At 41.4% G+C, this 20,129-nt stretch overlaps 1 protein-coding gene across 2 annotated transcripts in view; it reads right to left on the bottom strand.

Moving 5' to 3' along the window:
* Positions 1-20,129, bottom strand: part of Nbas (NBAS subunit of NRZ tethering complex) — a 319,717-nt gene that overhangs the window by 182,931 nt on the left and 116,657 nt on the right. For both annotated transcript variants that reach the window (XM_057768127.1, XM_057768135.1), the window contains exons 26-28: positions 19,786-19,919; positions 13,676-13,738; positions 11,807-11,929 (exon numbers count right to left, since the gene is read on the bottom strand). In XM_057768127.1, coding sequence (XP_057624110.1) covers positions 11,807-11,929; positions 13,676-13,738; positions 19,786-19,919 — 320 coding nt within the window. The remainder of the gene's footprint in view (positions 1-11,806; positions 11,930-13,675; positions 13,739-19,785; positions 19,920-20,129) is intronic.

Raw genomic sequence — 20,129 nt, 5'->3', positions numbered from 1 at the left:
ATTCAAACATTCCTTGCCCCAGTGTTCAGCAATAGGAAATAATAACTGTGCATCAACAATCCCTCCCCAGATAATCTGCAAATAGATGATTAATAAACAAACAGGTCAGCGTGGGGCTTTCAGTCGTCCTGCAGAGTCCTCACTGCAGCCACATGCCTCCTGCTTAGGGGTGGTGTGGGACAACTGACTGTATTCTGTCAATTATATTTTAAATAAACGCTGGTCAGTAGCCAGGCAGGAAGAATAGGTGGGACAACCAGACAGGAAGTAGAGGTGGGTCAATGAGAACAAAAGAATTCTGGGAAAAAGGAACTTTCTTCTGCAGTACTTTGCCCAGCCTCAGAACAAGCAAGATATAACTGCCTCACCAAAAAAGGTACCAAGCCACATGGCTAGCACAGACAAGAATAATGGGCTAATATAAGTTATAAGAGTTAATAAGATTTCAGTCCGGTGCTCCAATGTGGGTCTCTGTCTCCTTTCATCGCCTGATGAAGGTTAATACCCAGGAGGATAACTATATGTTTTTATTTGGGTTCACCTTCTTATTTAGCTTCTCTAGGATCACTAATTATAGGCTCAATGTCCTTTATTTATGGCTAGACACCCATTATGAGTGAGTGCATCCCATGTTCCTCTTTTTGGGTCTGGCTTACCTCACTCAGGATAGTGTTTTCTATTTCCGTCCATTTGCATGCAAAATTCAAGAAGTCATTGTTTTTAACTGCTGAGTAGTACTCTAATATGTATATATTCCATACTTTCTTCATCCATTCTTCCATTGAAGGGCATCTAGGTTGTTTTTAGGTTCTGGCTATTACAAACAATGCTACATTGGAGCACCGAGTTGAAATCCCAAGGCCCAAATGAGGAGCAGAAGGAGAGAGAGCACAAGCAAGGAACTCAGGACCGTGAGGGGTGCACCCACACACTGAGACAATGGGGATGTTCTATCAGGAACTCACCAAGGCCAGCTGGATTGGGTCTAAAAAAAGCATGGAATAAAACTAGATTCGCTGAACATAGCAGACAATGAGGGCTGCCGAGAAGTCAAGAACAATGGCACTGGGTTTTGATCCTACTGCACGTACTGGCTTTGTGGGAGCCTAGACTGTTTGGATGCTCACCTTACTAGACCTGGAAGGAGCTGGGAGATCCTTGGACTTCCCACATGGCAAGGAACCCTGACTGCTCTTAGGGCTGACGAGGGAGGGGGAGTTGATTGGGGGAGGGGGAGGGAAATGGGAGGCGGTGGCGGGGAGGAGGCAGAAATCTTTAATAAATAAATAAAAAGAGTTAATAAGAAACCTGACATAATGGGCCAATCAGTTTATAGTTAATATAGACCTCTGTGTGATTTGTTTAGGACTTAACGATTGCAGGAACCAGGTAGGACAGAAACCCCTCAAACAACATAGGGGAGCTAACAGCTGTTGTATTTCCACCCCAGAAGATCCTCCTCCTCCACAGAGGCAAGTACAGTGGGGCTCACTGGCCATCTCCCAACAGTCCACCCTTGCTGAACTACCAACTAAGACTCTAAAACCTCCAAAATATTTTCTATCAATTTTGCCCCCTAAGGAGACAAATTCAACATAGATTTTGCTAGACATTCAGACAGAGACTAAGAATGACCCCATTTCCCTTCCGTTTTCTGTCCCTATTTGACTGGTTTATTCACTTTATACTAATCAAATTCTACATAGTATTCCTACCTCAGCAAAATAGTTGTACTATGGGGTTCATCAAAGCCATGCAAAAGGAAACGAAGCTTTCTCCATTGTGATGAACACAGCACTGCCCTGCCTGGTGAGTAGCTACCACACCCCATCCCTCTCATTCTCAGCTATTCACTATCACCGCTACCTCATGGTTTTCTTTTTATACTGTCAGACAGTTCCCATGAGCTTCCAGATTCCAGGAAGGGGTTTTAACACACATCTGTATTCTCGTCCACCTTTTGGGTATCCTCCCAGCTTTGAAAGGTGCAAGCTTACACCTCTATTTTATTCTCCCCCTCCCTCTTTTCCCAGTTTCCTTTCAAAACAACAGGCTAAAGCGAAAAACACTAGCTGTATGCCCCACTGTAATTTCGCCTTTATAAATACAAGTTCCTCAGGGTATCCATCCAGGCCTCAGTCCCACATCTTATGGAAAATAGCAACCTTGTGATGACTATAAGAGCACAGAAGCTGACACAGCATCCCACACCATATGAGAGGATTCATACCTGACGCTCCTGTAGACAACCCACCCTCAGATAGTGTAGCTGTCTATCACTCACAGCAAAAAAAAAAAAATCACTGCTCACCTGATGCTCCTGTAGATAGCCCACCCTCAGATAGTGTAGCTGTCTATCACTCACAGCAAGAAAACACCACTGCTCTTTCCAAACTCATCTTCAGCTTCATTGATTCCTGCCACCTACATAAGTGTTGTGGAAATTCTCTCCATAGACATATACTTCCCTCCTTAAAAAGCTTCAACAACAAACCAGTTTAGCTTGGTGAACCCAGAAATTTATTAAGGATACTTAGAGGAGCATATGACAACCCAAAGCAAACATACCACTGAAAAGTAACAAGGTGATACTTTTGGGAAAGTATCAAGCTTTGAAAAATGCAAAATTGCAAAAGTGAGAAGTCAGATTATTCCATTAGCCTTCCATGGTATAAACACTCTAGTGTCTCCCCAGACCAGGAGTCTACATGAATTCAGAGCGGAATGACAGACAGCTGATGGAAAGTGCAGGAAGAAATGTCCTCAGGTAATGATCCAATGACCCTCCTCTTCCCCTCCTTCTATGGGAGAACATCAACAGTCAACAGGTAAAGAATCACAGATGTTCCGAAGAAGATGGCTCTTAGGCTCAGAGCAGAGCAATTACAACACGCACAGCAGCAATTTATAAACCAAAGCAGGGTCACACGGCAGGAAGGCTTTGCAAACCCATGACTACAACCATTTGAAGTCTGCTTCCAAAGTTGCAGCAGGGATAGGGTTTGCTGGCAGTTTCGCCCATAGTCATGGATTTGTGTTATGAATGTACAACCCTGCCAAATTAAACAGTCCTGACTCAAAGCCCAACTCACAGAATCACCAAGAACGGGTGAGACTGACTCTAGGCAACTGCGGACACTGAAGAAGTCAGCGTGCTCCCAACACACAAATGAGCTGGATTTCTTGTTCGGAGTGTGGTGTTTTCATTTGACTTCTAGGCTCCCTCCTCTGGGATTTTTAGGACTAACTTAAAGTACAATATATAAAAAGGTACCTAAGTTTTCTGATCCAGTATTTGAGAAATGGGAGTGGATGGATGGATCTTGGGTTTTAAAGACATTTTGTTTTAAGTTATGTACATAATTAAGGTTATAAAACAGTTGGAAGGGAACATGCTGTAAGTGCCTTTGCTCCTCTCAGTTCATCTTATTTGAATGTACCTGAGCTTGGAATCATTATGTTTACCACTAATTATGAAGTTCTAGACAATAAAAGAACTCAATATTTTAAAAAGTAGATGCTGTTTGTGTTTGTCAAGTACAAAATAGATGTTTCTTTTACATGAATCATTTTCTTTCTTGTCTCAATATATTGTCCTTTAAAATCATGATCACTACCAGATGCTATGGTATGTATCTGGCAGTCTAGCATTCAAGAGGTTGAATCAGGGGGATCATAATTTCAAGGCAGCCTGACCTACAAATCAAGATGCTATGTCAAAAACAATGACCATCATTTCTAACTGTTCTATGCTTAAATGAAGACGATAGATCCTAAGTATATAATCATTAAGCGTTAGCACATCTGCTTTTGAGACTGGCTATCACTATGCTGTACAGGCCGGCCCCACATGCTTGGCTTTGAGCATCTTTCTGCCCCAGGCTCCCAAGTAGCTGAGATAACAATAGTCCTGGTCACCAGGCCTAAAATGTTAACAAGCACACGCCTCACTGTCAGTGCTGTTTTTTATTTACTACCTGAAATAAACACTTCTTCTTGCTCCATGTGCAACAAAGCACATGAAGACACAGTACTTCTCTGGCACACATACACACAGAAAATACTGTTGCTTCTGCAAGTTTCCTATGACAACCTATAAAGTATATTCAGTATTTTCATCTTGCTCATTGAACTTTTTTGATGGGCTTCAAAGAATTGCAGGACTCCTTTCAGATTTGACTTGAAGGCAGAGGAGTAACAAAATATTTGAAGTCAGTGTCCAAGTTATTAGCTCAACAAAGTCAGACCTTGGTCTTGTCAGGCTGAATGCATGCACATCTCACAGCCCCGCTGTTCCTCTGGAAGCCATCAGCACTAGGGCAGATGGTATAAATGTTCCCTCACACATGGCTAACCATAAGTGGAGATTCTAATTAAAATAAATTATAACACATCATTTACAATGGCCTTTTTCAGAATGCATCCCGTAAATAAAAATCAAAAGTGGGATTTGAAGAAAGCAGAATTTAGCAAACCAACAAGCAAGATGTCTGAATACAAAGTATTAGTTACAAATCAGTAATGGAGATAGATTTTCCTCCAACTCAAGTATAAACAGTACCATATTCATGATGGTAAAACCTGGACTCAGACTAACATGATGGGCTCTGCCATCGTTTACGATGCCCAGAAGACTGTTTTAGAGGTATAAAAGCTTGAGCACACTCACGTGTTGAGACTGATATCAAGCTGACAACTTTGAAAGTGAAACCATGTTCCCCTAAATATTCACAGTAAGCAGACTGCCGCATGTAGAAATTTACATTGGGCACATCAGAAGCACATACACAGCTCAGCAGCTGGAGCAAGGCTTTCCAGCTGAGGAGGTGCTGGTCCTAGCAAAAGCAGCATCACCCTAGGGGCACTGACCCCTTGTAAAGTTGTCATAACAGTCATAACAGTCAGCAATTACCCGGGCCATAGAGTGTAAGTTCCTTGCCAGTATCTCTCTAGCTTAAAAACTAGGAGAAAACTTAAGGCACAAATACATGTTTAATAAAGACAGCACAGTGCTGCAAGAGAGGGAGACAGTGATGAGAGAAAGATGCAAGATGTGAGACGTTCCCAGGACAGAGTCTGGCTCTGCTCGGAGGAGCTGAAAACAAGCACTTTCTTATCAATATTGGAATTTCATTTCTTCTTTTATCGGGCTCAACTGTATCTCTAACCATTCATTATTTAATCCTACTGCCAGCAAGCTTGTTCCCTGTTGGCTACGATTTATTATTCCCCTCCAGACATCTTTACATTTTCACACCTTCCCCATGTGACAGATTCAGAAGGTAACTTCCTCATACATACCTGGGGACCACCCTCAAAGCTCTGACTATCTCAGAATACATTTGTTAAACCAGCCTCTCCATGTCAGGCTCTCCAGCTACTACCTGACAACCAATGAAAATTCACAGGTCCTTCCCACCAGAACTGTTAGAATGGGCCAAATGCTTGCCACTGGTTTATGGGCCATTTGGATCCTACATAGTTGGAAAAGCCTTTGAAAGTCTTTTGCCTTTGAAAATTTTTCTACAAGGCAAATTTTCTATTTTCTCCCTCTTATTTAACTGGTCAGCTTGGACAGATGAAGGAGATACATCTTTTCTCCTTCATCTTTTTCTTGCTTTTACATAGGCTGACAAAAAATTATCCAAACCTATAACAAAATATTCATAAACAATGTGAATGAAAAAATCATTTATTCATGATTAAGAAATGTGAATATTAACAAGATAACCAAAAAATAATGTGAATAAAAATTTACAAATATTCGAGGTCAGCCTGGTCTACAAGAGCTAGTTCCAGGACAGGAACCAAAGCTACAGAGAAACCCTGTCTCGAAAAAAATAAATAAATAAATAAAAAAAAAAAATTTACAAATAAATGCAATTAAGAAAAGTACAACTAAATATGAGGGAGATGCAATTGTTAACTAATAAATACAGTTTGCTAGCTCTCTTATAACTTTTGAGTCTCCAAAAAGGAACAGCAAAATTCATACCTCCATCAGAATAAATGTACTTTAAATGATAACAACATAGAAAGAGCAAAAGAAAAATCACAAAACACAAATACTTTACTTTAAAAATTGCTATCAGGCTGGGTGGTGGTGGTGCATGCAGGTAGATCTCCGTGAGCTCAAGGCCAGCATGGTCTACAAAGCAAATTCCAGGACAGCCAATGCTATACAGAGAGAAACACTGATTAGGAAAAAAAAAATTCTTATCATTACTATCTTTTATTCACCTATTCATTTGAAAATATGAGTATCTAAAATTTGTTAGAAACTTTGTTATGAAACAAGAATAAAAATTAAATTATATAGTCAACAATATATAAGTGAATTCAGCAAGATTGTAAGACTAAACATCAATATATGAAAGAACAATTGATCAGTTCTGATGGTGAATACTTGTGACCTTAGTACTCAGAAGGTAAGACATAAGAATTAAAAGGTTGAGACCACTGTGAGCTACACAGGAATACCCCAACTCACGAGTGAACACACACACACACATGTACACACACATATGTGTATACACACATAAACACACACAAACACAGATTGCATATCTATATATTAAGAGTGAACTGTATCAAATGAATTTAATACAAATTACCATGTAACATACCTAGGAATCAATTTCACACAGTAATTACAAGACTTGCATACTCAAACTATGAAACACTGAATGGAACAGAAAGACATCTGTTCTGTGCCCGTGGACTGAGAGCCTAAAAAGGGTTTAGCACAGCCACACTCCCCAACTGGGGACAGACCTGACACCATTATCGCCACCCCAAATGAAGGTGGGCATGCTAGCACACACCTATAAACTCAGGGGTCAAGAGGCTAACACAGGAGAATAGAGTGGGGTTGAGCCCAGCTTGAGCTAAATGTTGAGTTCTGGGTTAGGTAGAAAGATTCTTTCTTGAATTAGAAAGAAAATCACAAATAATAATATTAGAAAAGTTGATTCTAAACTTTATATTAGAAATACAAAAACCCTATAACATATAAACAAAACAAATGTAAAAAAAGTAAAGTCAAAAGACGAATATTACCTAATTTCAAAATTTATAATACATCTAAGATAACTAACACAGTGTGCTACTTGAAAATAAATAAATAGGTAGAAGAAACACAATAAAATTGTAAAAACCCAGCCTGACCTGTGTGGAAAACTGATTTTCAATAAGGTTACAAAGGCAATTCAGTAGAGAAAGGCTAGAGTTTTCAACAAATAGTGTGAGACTAGCCAGACAGTAGAAAAATTTTGACCCATAGCTGGAAAAATAATCAAAAACTGTGAAAACAAATCATAAATTTAATTTGTGTGAATTTGAAAGTTTGTCTAAAAAAAAGATAAAAATAAACTTCCTGTAAAACTAATAACAACCACAATCACAGAGCACAGATTGGCTTCTGAAGTTATGTAAAGAAAAAAGGAGTCCACTCCAAGACTATGGCTGTTCAAGATATCTAGGAGCCCAGAAAAACGTGAGTTCAGTGCTCAGTCACAACCAGAACATTTCCACCACTCCTTCTGAGGCTCGGAGAATATTCTAGGTGAGAGAAGAGAAAGAATGTAAACTCAGAAGGACAGAGACAGCTGCAAAATGCCATCTTTGAAGCATGACATGGCCACTGCAGTCAGTCCCAGCACTATAGGCACTTGCACAAGACTGAGCAAGACACATGGGTTCAGGAGGGGCTCTGGGCTCCTGAGCCGCTGGTGAAGTACTGGGTTCTGGAGAAGAGTCAACTGTCACCTTCAGGTGTGTACCTAGAGCCAGTCCTGTGTTTAGAGATGAATGAGGGAGATGAAGCCAGGGGTGAGGGGACAGATAACAGAGACTGTAGAATGCTAAGAGGATGAGGTGAGAGTATGCAGAATCCACTGCAGATGTGTATAACTTCATCAAATAATAATTCTCACCAATGAAAACAGTGTTTTTAAGCCTGTTCATCAGAAACTGTAGGTAAGAAAATGGAAAGGGCAAGGTGCACATGGGAGACTCCATTGATGCCTTAAAGGCAAAGTGGGTCCCAAACGGTGACCATGGGAGACTCAGTCAGTGCCTTAAAAACAAAGTGGGCCCGGAATGGTGAAAAAATCCTCAGATGCAGTAAGGAGAAAGCAGCTTGGTATTGGAGGATGAACAGAAAAGATACACAGAAAAGACCAGAACTATGCTTCCAGCTGTCACCTAAAGAGGTGCAAGCACACACCCATTAGGAGAGAAACGTAAGAAATGCACCTGAATTGATGAGGGTACAAGCAACAAACCCAACCCCTAAAGTCTGGTTTCAAACTAAATGGAATGAATACTGAAAAGACTATTAGGCAGGGTTTTTGTTTTGTTTTGTTTTGTTCCCAACATATAATCCTGCAGTCTATCTTTATGTATTCAAAAAAATTGAATATGGTCCTTTGAAAACAAAAGTATCTATAAAAGCTATGTTTATAAACATCAAAACTCAAAACAACTCCAGTGTCCACTAACAGGTGAGCAAACACAGGATGTGAAAAAAAAACTAACACATGGATTTCTATTCTGCAAATAAAACTGTAATCTTTTAAGTCATGGTACAAGGTGGATAATCAAAGCAATTATGCTAAATCAATGTAAATCAAATAACAAAATAATGTCTGGCTCAGTTACATAAGAGTCTAAGAAACTAAAAATAACACTTAAAGGGATATACAATAGACTGTATTGTGAGTGGCCTGGAGAGTAGGAGGAAAGGGACTATGGAGAAGGAAGAGGAAACTTGTAAGGGCCACTGTCTCTTTTGGCTATTATCCTCGATGGAGTGACAGTGTAGACCATGAGAATGTGCATATATCAAAACATATAGATATCCTCCCAGCTATGGGAAATAGACATGACTGATGGGCAAAAAATTGGAATCTTGGGGGTGGGGTGGGATGGGGATGAGGGGTGATGGGGAGAGAAAAGTGTGAAGGAGAGGATGAGGGGAACTGGGAGAATCGGGGTGATTAGGGATAAAGGAAGGTTGGATAGGGGAGCAGGGAAACTCATACCTTAGGTAAGGGAGCCACCTAAGGGGTGGCAAGAGACTTGAACTTGGAATGGCTACCAGATGCCCAGGGCAATGTCCCCAGTTAGTTCATTGGGGCACCTGAGGATAGGGAACCTGAAATGAACCTATCCTATAATCATACTGATGAATATCTTGCATATCGCCATAGAACCTTCATCTAGCGATGGATGGAGATAGAGCCAGAGACCCACACTGGAGCACCGGACTGAGCTCCCAAGGTTATAATGAGGAGCAGAAGGAGAGAGAACATGAACAAGGAAGTCAGGACCATGAGGGGTGCACCCAACCACTGAGACAGTGGGGCCGATCTATTGGGAGCTCACCAAGGTCAGCTGGACTGCTACTGAAAAAACATGGGATAAAACCGGACTCTCGGAATGTGGCGGACAATGAGAGCTGACGAGAGGCCAAGGAGAATGGCACAGGAACTTTCAACTGGCGATAGATCGAGAGAGAGACAGAGACCCAAATTGGAGCAATGGTCTGAGCTCTTAAGGTCCAAATGAGGAGCAGAAGGAGGGAGAACATGACCAAGGAAATCAGGACCACGAGGCGTGCACCCACCCACTGTGACATTGGAACTGATCTATTGGGAGCTCTTCAAGGCCAGCTGGACTGGGACTGAATAAGCATGGGTTGAAACTGGACTCCCTGAACATGGCGGACAATGAAGGCTGATGAGAAGCCAAGGACAATGGCACTAGGTTTCGATCCTAATACATGAACTGGCTTTGTGGGAGCTTAGCCTGTTTTGATGCTCACCTTCCTGGGCCTGGATGGAAGTGGGAGGACCTTGGTCTTCCTGTAGGGCAGGGAATTTGGACTGCTCTTCAGTATCGAGAGGGAGGGGGAATGGACTGGGGGGAGGAGAAGAGGAGTGGGGATGGGGGAGGGGAGTGGGGGGAGGGGGCAATGTGTGGGAGGAGGGGAGGGAAATGGGAAACGGGGAGCAGTTGGAAATTTTAATTAAAAAAGAATAAAAAAAAATTAAAAAAAAATAAATACATATTTCTAAATAACAAAAAAAAAAAACTTATCTTTTAGCAGCTGTTGCTCCTTCCTCAGCACTCAAACAATTCAGAGAGAGCATAATAGCATACAGTATCAAGATTTTCTGTGTATTTTCCACCTTTATGTGGCTTTACTTTAACCTCTATTTCTTTTATTTTTACTTTTAACTTTTGGCTTTTTGAGACAGGGTTTCTGTGTCTCTTTGTCCTGGAACTCACTCTGTGGACCAGGCTGTCCTTGAACTCACAGAGATCTTACCATCTCTGCCTCCCCAGCTCTGGGATTAAAGGTGTGTGCAGCAACACCTTGAACTCACAGAGATCTGTCTGTCTCTGCCTCCCAGGCATTGGAATTAAAGATGTGTGCAGGACACCTTGAAGTCACAGAGGTCAATCTACCTCTGCCTTCTAAGTGCTGGGATTAAAGGTGTGTACCACCACACCCAACTACTCTCTTTCTTTCTTTTTTACTTTAAGAACTTTAACCTTTAGCCTGCATATATTTTTAACACATGGTAAACCACTTAGAGGTTTTCTTTGTCTTTGAATTTCTGTTTACTGGATATCTCTCTTTTTCTGACTTCATGAGTCTTTAATTTGCTAAACAGTATGGAGAGGATTAAAGCCGTGGCTTTGACGGCTAGATCCAGCCCATTTCTTAGCTTTCTGAGATTTCAGCCTCGTGGCTGAGGTATGGGCTGTAGCCACATTTATCTCCACAACTGTACGGGCGTTTCAAGGTCCTTGCCAGCAAGCAAGCTGCAACAGTGTGTCCACAAAAAAAAAAAAAAAAAAAAAAAAAAAAAAAACACTGAAATGCTCTCTCTGTTGTCAGACCTCCTGGTTCAAAGAGTCAGAGTTTGCAGTGGGAGGACGGCCCAGAAAGATATTTGCTTATGAACGCTGCTGAATTAATCCAAGATAGGTATTTTGAAAATACCTTGACTTCAAAATTAAAGTCAAAAGGTATGTTACTTTGGAGAAGAGATTTTGATTTGGTTTCCACGGGAAATGAGAGGCTGTGGATTCATTCTGAGGTAAGAAAAATCAGGTTTCATCAAGGAAGACCACCTGAGAAATCTCTGGCAGGAACAGATGGCTCAGTTGTCAGAGTTCTACATCCAGAAAGGATTCAAGATGCTGCCTGAGATGATCAAGCCTCACAGGATATTCCAATCAAGACTTGATCATAACTCTAAATTTTCTTTAGGTCCCCATAAGATTATCAGTGCCCCCAACCAGCCAGAAGTAGCCTGGAATACTCTGCCCACATTCCCCAAAAATAGACTATGGATATTTTCCTTTGTTTAAAAAAAAAAAAAGGCAGGGGGGAAGTGGTGCAGGATAATTATCTGTATTCTGTCAATTATATTTTAAATAAACACTGATTGGTCAGGCAGGAAGTATAGGCAGGTCAACCAGACAGAAAGTAGAGGCAGGGTGATGAGAACAGGAGAATTCTGGGAAGAAAGTCCATTCCTCTCAGTTTAGCGCAGATACTGAGCCATGTGGCTAACATAGATAAGGATAATGGGTTAATATAAATTACAAGAGCTGATAAGAAGCCTGAGCTAGTAGGCCAATCAGTTTATCTAATGCAGAAAAAAAAACTTATCAAATTATATACCTTATAGCTATAGTATGTCATTGACCAACTATATAACTTATCAGAGTTTTCAATAAAGAAAACATCAATATCTACAAGCATTTATCAAGTGTGTGTGTCACTTACTTCCGTCCAATGTGCCTAGTCAGACGAACCATCAGGCTGCGTGCCTCTTCTGAGCTGGACTGCGTGTTCTTAACAAACGAAACTGGCTTCTCCAGTCCATGTTTTTTCAAAAGTTCTGACACACTATAAGTGAAAGAAGAAATGTTGAACATTGTCCAAGGAAAGAGACGAAGTTTTTAAGCATTTAAATTACACTTAGAAATTTAGTAGAAAAATAAAAGGTATCACATATACATATGACCCAGTAATATATATTGTGTTAATTCTTACCAAAAATAAAACACATAATTACATATCAAGCTGCATATTTCTCATCGGCTTTTATTAGACTATACTTGGAATAAATGATCTATTCTTTAAAACATGAAATATCTAACTGAAAACCTTTCTGGCAAGCTGCCTCCACTCTAAAAGCACGCACAGTAATAAGGCAAATGTGTGACTTTAGTACTAGGCTTCAACGCTTGTCAGTCCACAGCACTACGGTGTATGGAGCACTCTGTTCCCTTAAATGCAACTTAAAATATTTTTATACTACCATCTCTAGTTTGAGTGAATAAAATGAGTAGATGGTCTCCAAATAATGATCCGTTTCTATATATACACTCTTACTAAAATGGTATCATCAGCAATTATACATTAAAAGGATAGTTGGTTGTTATTATTTTGTTCCTTCCTTCCTTCTGCCTTCCCTTTCTCCATTCCTTCCTTCCTTCCTTTCAATACAAGGTCTCACATACTCCAGGCTGACCATCAAGTCATATATCCGAGGATGATCTTGAACTTCTGATCCTCCTACCTCCACCTCCTAGTGCCGGGATAACCAACACAGACCACCACATACACATTTTATGGAGCTGGGGATCAAATCCAGAGCTTTGTGCCTGCTGAGCAAGCACTCTACCAGCTGAGCTACATTCCCAGATCCTAGTTTATTCAATTTGTATTTATAGTATATTTAAGAATTGTTTATGTATGTGTATATATATATGTATGTGTGTACATACATACATACATGCATACATAAAAATGAATGCTAGTAAATAACACCAAACTCCCTACAAGGGTAATTAAGACTATTCTGTCTCAAAGAAAGACAGCACAAGCTCAACATTTCATTATAAAAGTAAGAATACCCCACCAAAAATCCATCAAAGTTCCAACACAGTTTGGTATTATCCCAACATCACTCAAACACGCTATTGTGCTCCAAGTCTTATGAGTGTAATAGACACTATTTACTTACTGATGAAATTGTTGCTATATAAATTAACATTTCTGTGTACCTAGACAGTATGAGGGATTTTAATTTCTTAATGTAATAGAACTTTCATCATCTCATGAATTACTTATTATATGTAAGAAAGACTTAAGTACAAAGGTCATCTAGCTAGTGAGAAAAAATACTTGGACTTGGATACACACTTATCTGGCATGGTATCTCATGCCTATTATTCCAACACAGGAAGGCTGAGGCAGAAGGATAACTGGGTTTGAAGTTAGCCTGAGATACATGGCAAGATGTTTTAAAAAAAAAAAAAAAGAAAGAAAAAGCACAACTGTAAGAACAGCGCAGGAGCAGTAGAGGCAGGAGGATCATCCATGGACCCCAGCAAAACTGCATAGGGGTGAAGAAAGACTGAACTGAGGAGCACAAGCAGCTGTATATGCACACACTCAGGCTCCTCAGGTATCTGGCTCCAACCCCAGCACTCTGCTACTGTAAGACAGTACTCACATCATTGAGAAAACCTTCAAGAGAGTCACAGGACTAAGTGTTAAACTGGACATGAATAACAGGCCATAGCTGCATTGCCGGATACACACCATAATAAGCATAGAACAAGAAGACTTGTCTATTTTATTCACCTGAGAATTTTTTCCAGTTGGTCTACCATGTCATGAAGAGCTGTGGTCACTTTTGTCGTACGGCTAAAAAACATAAAATTTAGGTTTAGAAATGGGTTTTTAATAAAATATAAAACAACTATATGGAGTAAAAAAGCAAGTTTCTCTTACATGGAACAATATTATGCTGTCCAAGTAAAATTTGAGGCTTATTTCCTATGTACCATCCAAAGACCCCCAGGGTCCTACACTATATCCTTGAAGTACCAATAGCATAATATGACTATCAGGCCTATCTCTGGTCACACCCAGAAGCATACAGTGAAATTATTTGTACCTATTTCACCAAATCAAATCAATGGACTAAGATGAAAATTAGTGTAATCAAACATCACTCTCTGTTAGAGATTAATAAGATGTGAGCAACTAATTTCTAAGGCACTTTTGAGTTGATTCTGCTTCAAGGTAAAAAAGAATTATGAAGAGTTGTTTACTAGGGGTGTAGGTGTAAGTGTAGGTGTGCATGTGACTGCATGTGTGTGTATGTGTGTGTGTATAATAGTAAAGAACAAGAGGTCAATAATTTCAGAGGGAATAGGGGGACACAGGAGAAGTTAGAGTTGGAGAGGAAGGGATATAAATGATATAAACACAGTACTAATATATAAAATTTGCAAAAACCAATTTAAAAAATAGAGTCACAGTTGGTCTTAGTCAAAAGGCTAACTAGCAATGGAGAAAGGGCAGAGTAAAAACATCATGTACCATGGAAAAAGACACTAGGGAGCATGCCCACACGCTGGCCTTCTGCTATGCCTATCAAGTGCTGCAACCTCCCAAAGCAGTCCCACTAGGACTAATACTCAGAGGATACACTTAGTAGACTCTCAGGAGTGCTTTAACCACTTCCTCTCCTGGAAGAGAATCACATCAACTTCAGTGGTAAGGAACCAGGGCAAGTTCACCCATCAGAAGATCATCCTTATCAGGGAACAACTATAAAGGGAGCCACTGGGGAAGAACTTTTATGACAATCAGTATCAAAGAGACCACAAATTAATAAAACTGTATCCACAAAGCCAAATAAAGGTGGCACAACACACACGTGTGAGTTGTCATGTGGCTGCAGGGCTCAGCAGCTGTCAGAGGTCCTCTCTCCATGGGCCCCGGCCATTCTTCACTAACAGCCACTGACTGGACCCTCACAGGTACTTTAGAATCATGTACCTACTGAATTCTAGACAGAGTTCTCGAGACAGCTGGGTAACAGGAAAGAGGGTGTCCACCTATACTCTCAGGACAGCTGGGAACAGGGAGGAGGGTGTCTACCTATGCTCCCAGGACAGCTGGGGAATGGGGAGGACCGTGTCCATCTATACTCCCAGGACAGCTACGGGTAACAGGGAAGAAGATACCCACCTATGCTCTCGGAACAGCTGGGGAATGGAAAAGAGGGTGTCAATTTATGCTCTTGGGACAGCTGGGGAACAGGGAGGATGGTGCCCACCTATGCTCTTGGGAGAGTTGGGTAATGGAGAGGAGGGGAAGAAGGAACGAGGGCATCTATCTACGCATCTGGAACTAGAACTCTAAGTTTTGTTTTTAATCAACAAGAAACAGTTTGTTGACCTTAGAAAACACTATCCTGAGTGAGGTATCCCAGACCCAAAAAGAGGAACATGGAATGTACTCACTCATAATTGGTTTCTAGCCATAAATAAAGGACATTGAGCATATAATTTGTGATCCTAGAGAAGCTAAATAAAAAAGTGAACCCTAAGAAAAAATGTATAGTCATCCGCCTGGATAGAGGAAGTAGACAAGATTGCCGGGCAAAAACTGGGAACTTACGGGTGAGGTGGCATGGGGCTAAGGGGAAATGGGGTGAGAAACGTGAGAAGGGGAGGATGGGGGGAGCTTGGGGGAATGGGATGGTTGGAATATAGGAAGGGTGGGTACGGGAGCAGCAAAATATATATCCTAATTAAGGGAGCCATCTTAGGGTTGGCAAGAGACTTGACTCTAGAGGGGCTCACAGGTGTCCAGGGAGATGTCCCCAGCTAGTACCTTGGGCAACTGGGGAGAGGGAACCTGAAATGACCCTATCCTATACTGATGAATATCTTGCATATCACCTTAGAACCTTCATCTGGCGATGGATAGAGATAAAGACAGAGACCCAATTTGGAGCAACGGACTGAGCTCTTAAGGTCCAAATGAGGAGCAGAAGGAGGGAGAACATGAGCAAGGAAGTCAGGACCACGAGGGGTGCACCCACCCACTGTGACAGTGGAACTGATCTATTGGGAACTTACCAAGGCCAGCTGGACTGGGACTGAATAAGCATGGGTTGAAACCAGACTCTCTGAACATGGCAGACAATGAAGGCTGATGAGAAGCCAAGGACAATGGCACTAGGTTTCGATCCTAATACATGAACTGGCTTTGTGGGAGCTTAACCTGTTTGGATGCTCACCTTCCTGTACCTAGATAGAAGTGGGAGGACCTTGGTCTTCCTGCAGGGTAGGGAATTTGGACTGCTCTTCAGTATCGAGAGGGAGGGGGAATGGAGTGGGGGGAGGGGGAGAGGAGTGGGGAGAGGGGGAGGGGGCAATGTGTGGGAGGGGGGGAGGGAAATGGGAAACGGGGAGGAGGCGGAAATTTTAATTAAAAAAGAATAAAATAAAATAAAAGAAACCAAAATAAATATTGAAACTCAAAAGCTGGATTAGAAGATAAAATTGAGGAAATATCAGATCAATTCATAAAAGGTCAAAATGTGAGGAAAAGAATAAAAAAGATGCAAACAAATACATGAACAAATAAGATCTACAATTAAATACCAAAACTGGCAGACCTAACCTTTGAATAACAAGACTTGGAGGCAGTGGAGAGGGGAGTACAAATAAACTCATCAAAGAAAAAAACAGAACTATTTAGGAATGCACCACTGGACCTTATCCTCCCAGGTCAGAAGTAGAAAAATACAGGCCAATGAACAGCACATTGAGGCAGAATTCACAGCAAAAATACAAGCTCGGGATATTTGAGAACACTAAGGAAGACCACAAGATACTACTAGTCTACAAAGGGAAAAGCCTAATTCAGAATGGCATCAGATTTCTCTGCAGCATGGACAGGACAAAAGCAAGACCTTGAGACACCACAGGAAATGAAAGATCAATTGAGAATTTCAGGGAAAGTCAAAACACCGACATTAGTGTAGAGGTATAATTATGACATTACCGTGTTTGATGAGGAGCTATTTGAGATTGGACACCATTAAAATAAGAAGCTATATCACAAAGGAAGGTAAAAGGTAGTAAATAACACAGAGGCGAGGCCAAGTCCCCAGGTAAGAGCACAGCTGATGGGTCACACCAAAGAAAGACAAAGGGCAAATCCAATGAGGAGGGATTCAGAAGTGGGGAGGGCCAAGGAAAAAAGGGAGCTGAGAGATTATCAAGTTCTTCTGACTACTTTATGGTTCTGTCAGGAGCCCAAGAAAAAAAAAGAAGAAAAAGAAAGAAAGCAAGAATGATACAACCCAGGGGAAAGAGAAGGGTAAAGAGGAGAAAAGTCTCCCCTTGCGCTGACAAGGTTTACACTACCATGATGATGGTGGAAAGACTAGAGGGGGAGGAAGACTGTCCAATAACAACCACCACAGCGCTTAGAGCTCAACTACGAAATCCAAAGTCTAAGACTAGAAAGAAAGAGTCCTAGCTTGTTTTCTGCTTTTAAGAGAACACAATGAACAGAGCAGTTCAGGGAAGAGGGGGCTTATCTGGTTTATAGGAAACTGCTAGTCATCAAGAGGGGCCACACAGGACTTCAAATCACGAATCTGGAAGCAAAAATTAAGAGAAACCACAGAGGATGCTACTTACTGGAGCTTCCACTACTTACTCGGAGATCTTCCTTACACAGCCAGACCCACCACCTATGGATAACACCACCTAGGATGGGCTGGGCCCTTTGATATCAAGCAACAATTAAGAAAGTGTCCCACAGGCATCCCCGCTGGCCAATCTAATGGAGACAGTTTCTTAAATGGGATTCCCTTTTTACAGGGTGACCAAAAATAACTGGCACAGAAGGCAGGCAAAGAGAAAACAAAGAAATTTTCTTGAAACTTTTTGCTTTTTAAGGCAGACAGGGTGAGAACCAAGGCACTTGGATGGTAGAGATTAAAGCAGCCCAAGCTCAGGGCCAGCATGGCCCACAGAGAGAGTCCAAGGCAAGCCGTGCTACATAAAATTCATGTCAAAAAGAGCGGGGGCAGAGCATTTACTTTGTTATCCAATACTGGGAAAGTGGGCACCAAACAGCTGTTTGCTGTCTTAAAATGCTTCATTTCAACTGTTTTCTTGCCTTACCTTATACTTGCAAATTAGAAAAGGAATATGTCCCCATGGGCTCCTTCATAATACAATGGAGCCTCTCTACCAACATGTTTTTCTAAATGGCACTAACCTTCCCAGTGGAAGGGTAAGAGCCTCCTAGATGGTGTGGCATCCTATGCACAGCAAACTGCTTTCCTGAGCTGTCACATAGGCCTCTCACCACTTTCATCTGGAGATGTTGTCATGACTCAGACGCAAACCTGACACTGGACTGGTGACAGTCTCTCAAAGAAGGGAGGAATGGAGCAGGTGAGCAGACCCTCACCTGAAGTCTCAGCCACCCACTGCACCTCCACGCCAGCAGTAAGTGATTCTGCCCCAGCTGCACATGGCCTGCAGTCTAAAAGGGCACTAGACCTACATAAACTGTAGGAGGCTAGCGGAAGGGCAGACTCCATGTGGACAGGAGGCATCACCTAGATCAGACTTTACAACAGTGTGGCTGCTTTGGGGTCACTCATGTGTCTGATGCCTATACCCCAAAAGGAAGATAAATAAACACATTAGTTCATGAGGCTGAACTCAGAATTGTCCTTTGTTCAGTCGATCAAACCCTATGTAGGGAAAGCACTTAGTTGCATCTGTGCAGGAAAAGCTCTCATAGCACCTGCATTAGTTGTAAGTCAAGTTCAGTCCAAAGAACTGGTGGGACTTGGGTCAAACCGTGTGAACGAGAGTCCTCTTCCTAAGGGAGGCTGTGGCACGCAGCGCGCCTTGGGTCCCCACACAAAGAGGGTAACTATTAGTGATGCTACTGTGAAAGCTGGGTGAACATGATGGCAGCCGATCTGTGACTCTGTGAAGACAAAAAGACAAACTTCACCTTTGAAGTTTGAATATGAAAAGGCCAGATTCTGGATAATACTCTGCTACTATGTAAAACTTTTCTTCCTTTCCTTGTATCCAAGTCTATGGGAACAGTGTTTCAGGGTGGTTTGAAAACATGGTGACTGCTATCATCCATCTAACACAAAGTAAACACTTCCCTAACATGAGAAGAGAAGTAGAAAATTGAGGGACAGACTGAATTTACAGCAAGGAAGCCTTCCTGTCTAAATATTTAACGTCATGGAAGACGCTTAAGACAGAGGTTGAGCACTTTGGCTCAAGTACCAGAGGCGTGCAGACAAGGAGGCTGACTTGTAGTGAGCATCATGTGGGATGGATGCTTAGGAACAAGACGGCAAGGAAGAGCCAGGGAATGACAGCTACATGACATCCCGGGAGAGAACTACTAAATATGAATGAAGAAGAAAGAATTCACAAAATAAATACTGTTAGTTCATAAATACTTAAAGTTCAGTTAATGAACAAAGAAATCACTGCTGCAGACTTTTAGAGAATTCTTGTCACAGAGCTGCTGTTTCTTGCTTCCAGTGTATGAGGACCACGATTAAGGGAATGATGATAGAAATTACAATTACAGTAAACATCCATTTAGTAACAAAACAATGAAGGCTATCTCCAGACACCAAGCTGACAGACAGTTTTCATGTCTTCTCTATATGGTTTATAAACCATAAACCTTTATGGTTTGCAGGGCTGAGGTAGACTCAGGGCCACATGAATACTAAGCGTGCACTCCACCTCTGAGCTAACCTCCCCCCCTTTTTTTTTCTTTGTAGTTTCAAAGTTTTCTGTTGATGAGCACTTAGAAAAGTGGTGCCTTTGCTTTAAACACTAGAATAAGAAGACTCAGTGAGATCGGCCTCCTTGGCTTCTTACCCACTTCCCCTCTGTGGAAGGCATTCTAAGATGTCATAGCAGAGAGAGAGCTGGTCACTCCGTTCACAGTTATAGATACACTCGAGTGCTATGGCCATCAGCTGGTCCTGGTCAGGAATAAATTTTTGCTGCAGCTAGAGAAAATAAAGCATGTTGTACTCAGTGTCGGTTTCTTCCAGCACCACTGTCAACAGAATATTAAACAGTGCCATTAATCAGCCAAAGAAACAACTCTTGATTTTTCTGTAGCTTACAGAATTTTGAGGTATTTAATAATTCTAAATGAATTCACATTTTAATTACAGAATCAGCTAGAAAAGATCATTTGTAACCCACAAGCTTCA

Source organism: Chionomys nivalis, chromosome 1, assembly GCF_950005125.1.
Source record: "Chionomys nivalis chromosome 1, mChiNiv1.1, whole genome shotgun sequence".
In the NCBI taxonomy this organism is placed as follows: domain Eukaryota; kingdom Metazoa; phylum Chordata; class Mammalia; order Rodentia; family Cricetidae; genus Chionomys; species Chionomys nivalis.
The sequence above is the reverse complement of the archived record's forward strand: the minus strand, read 5'-3'. Positions and strand labels throughout refer to the sequence as shown.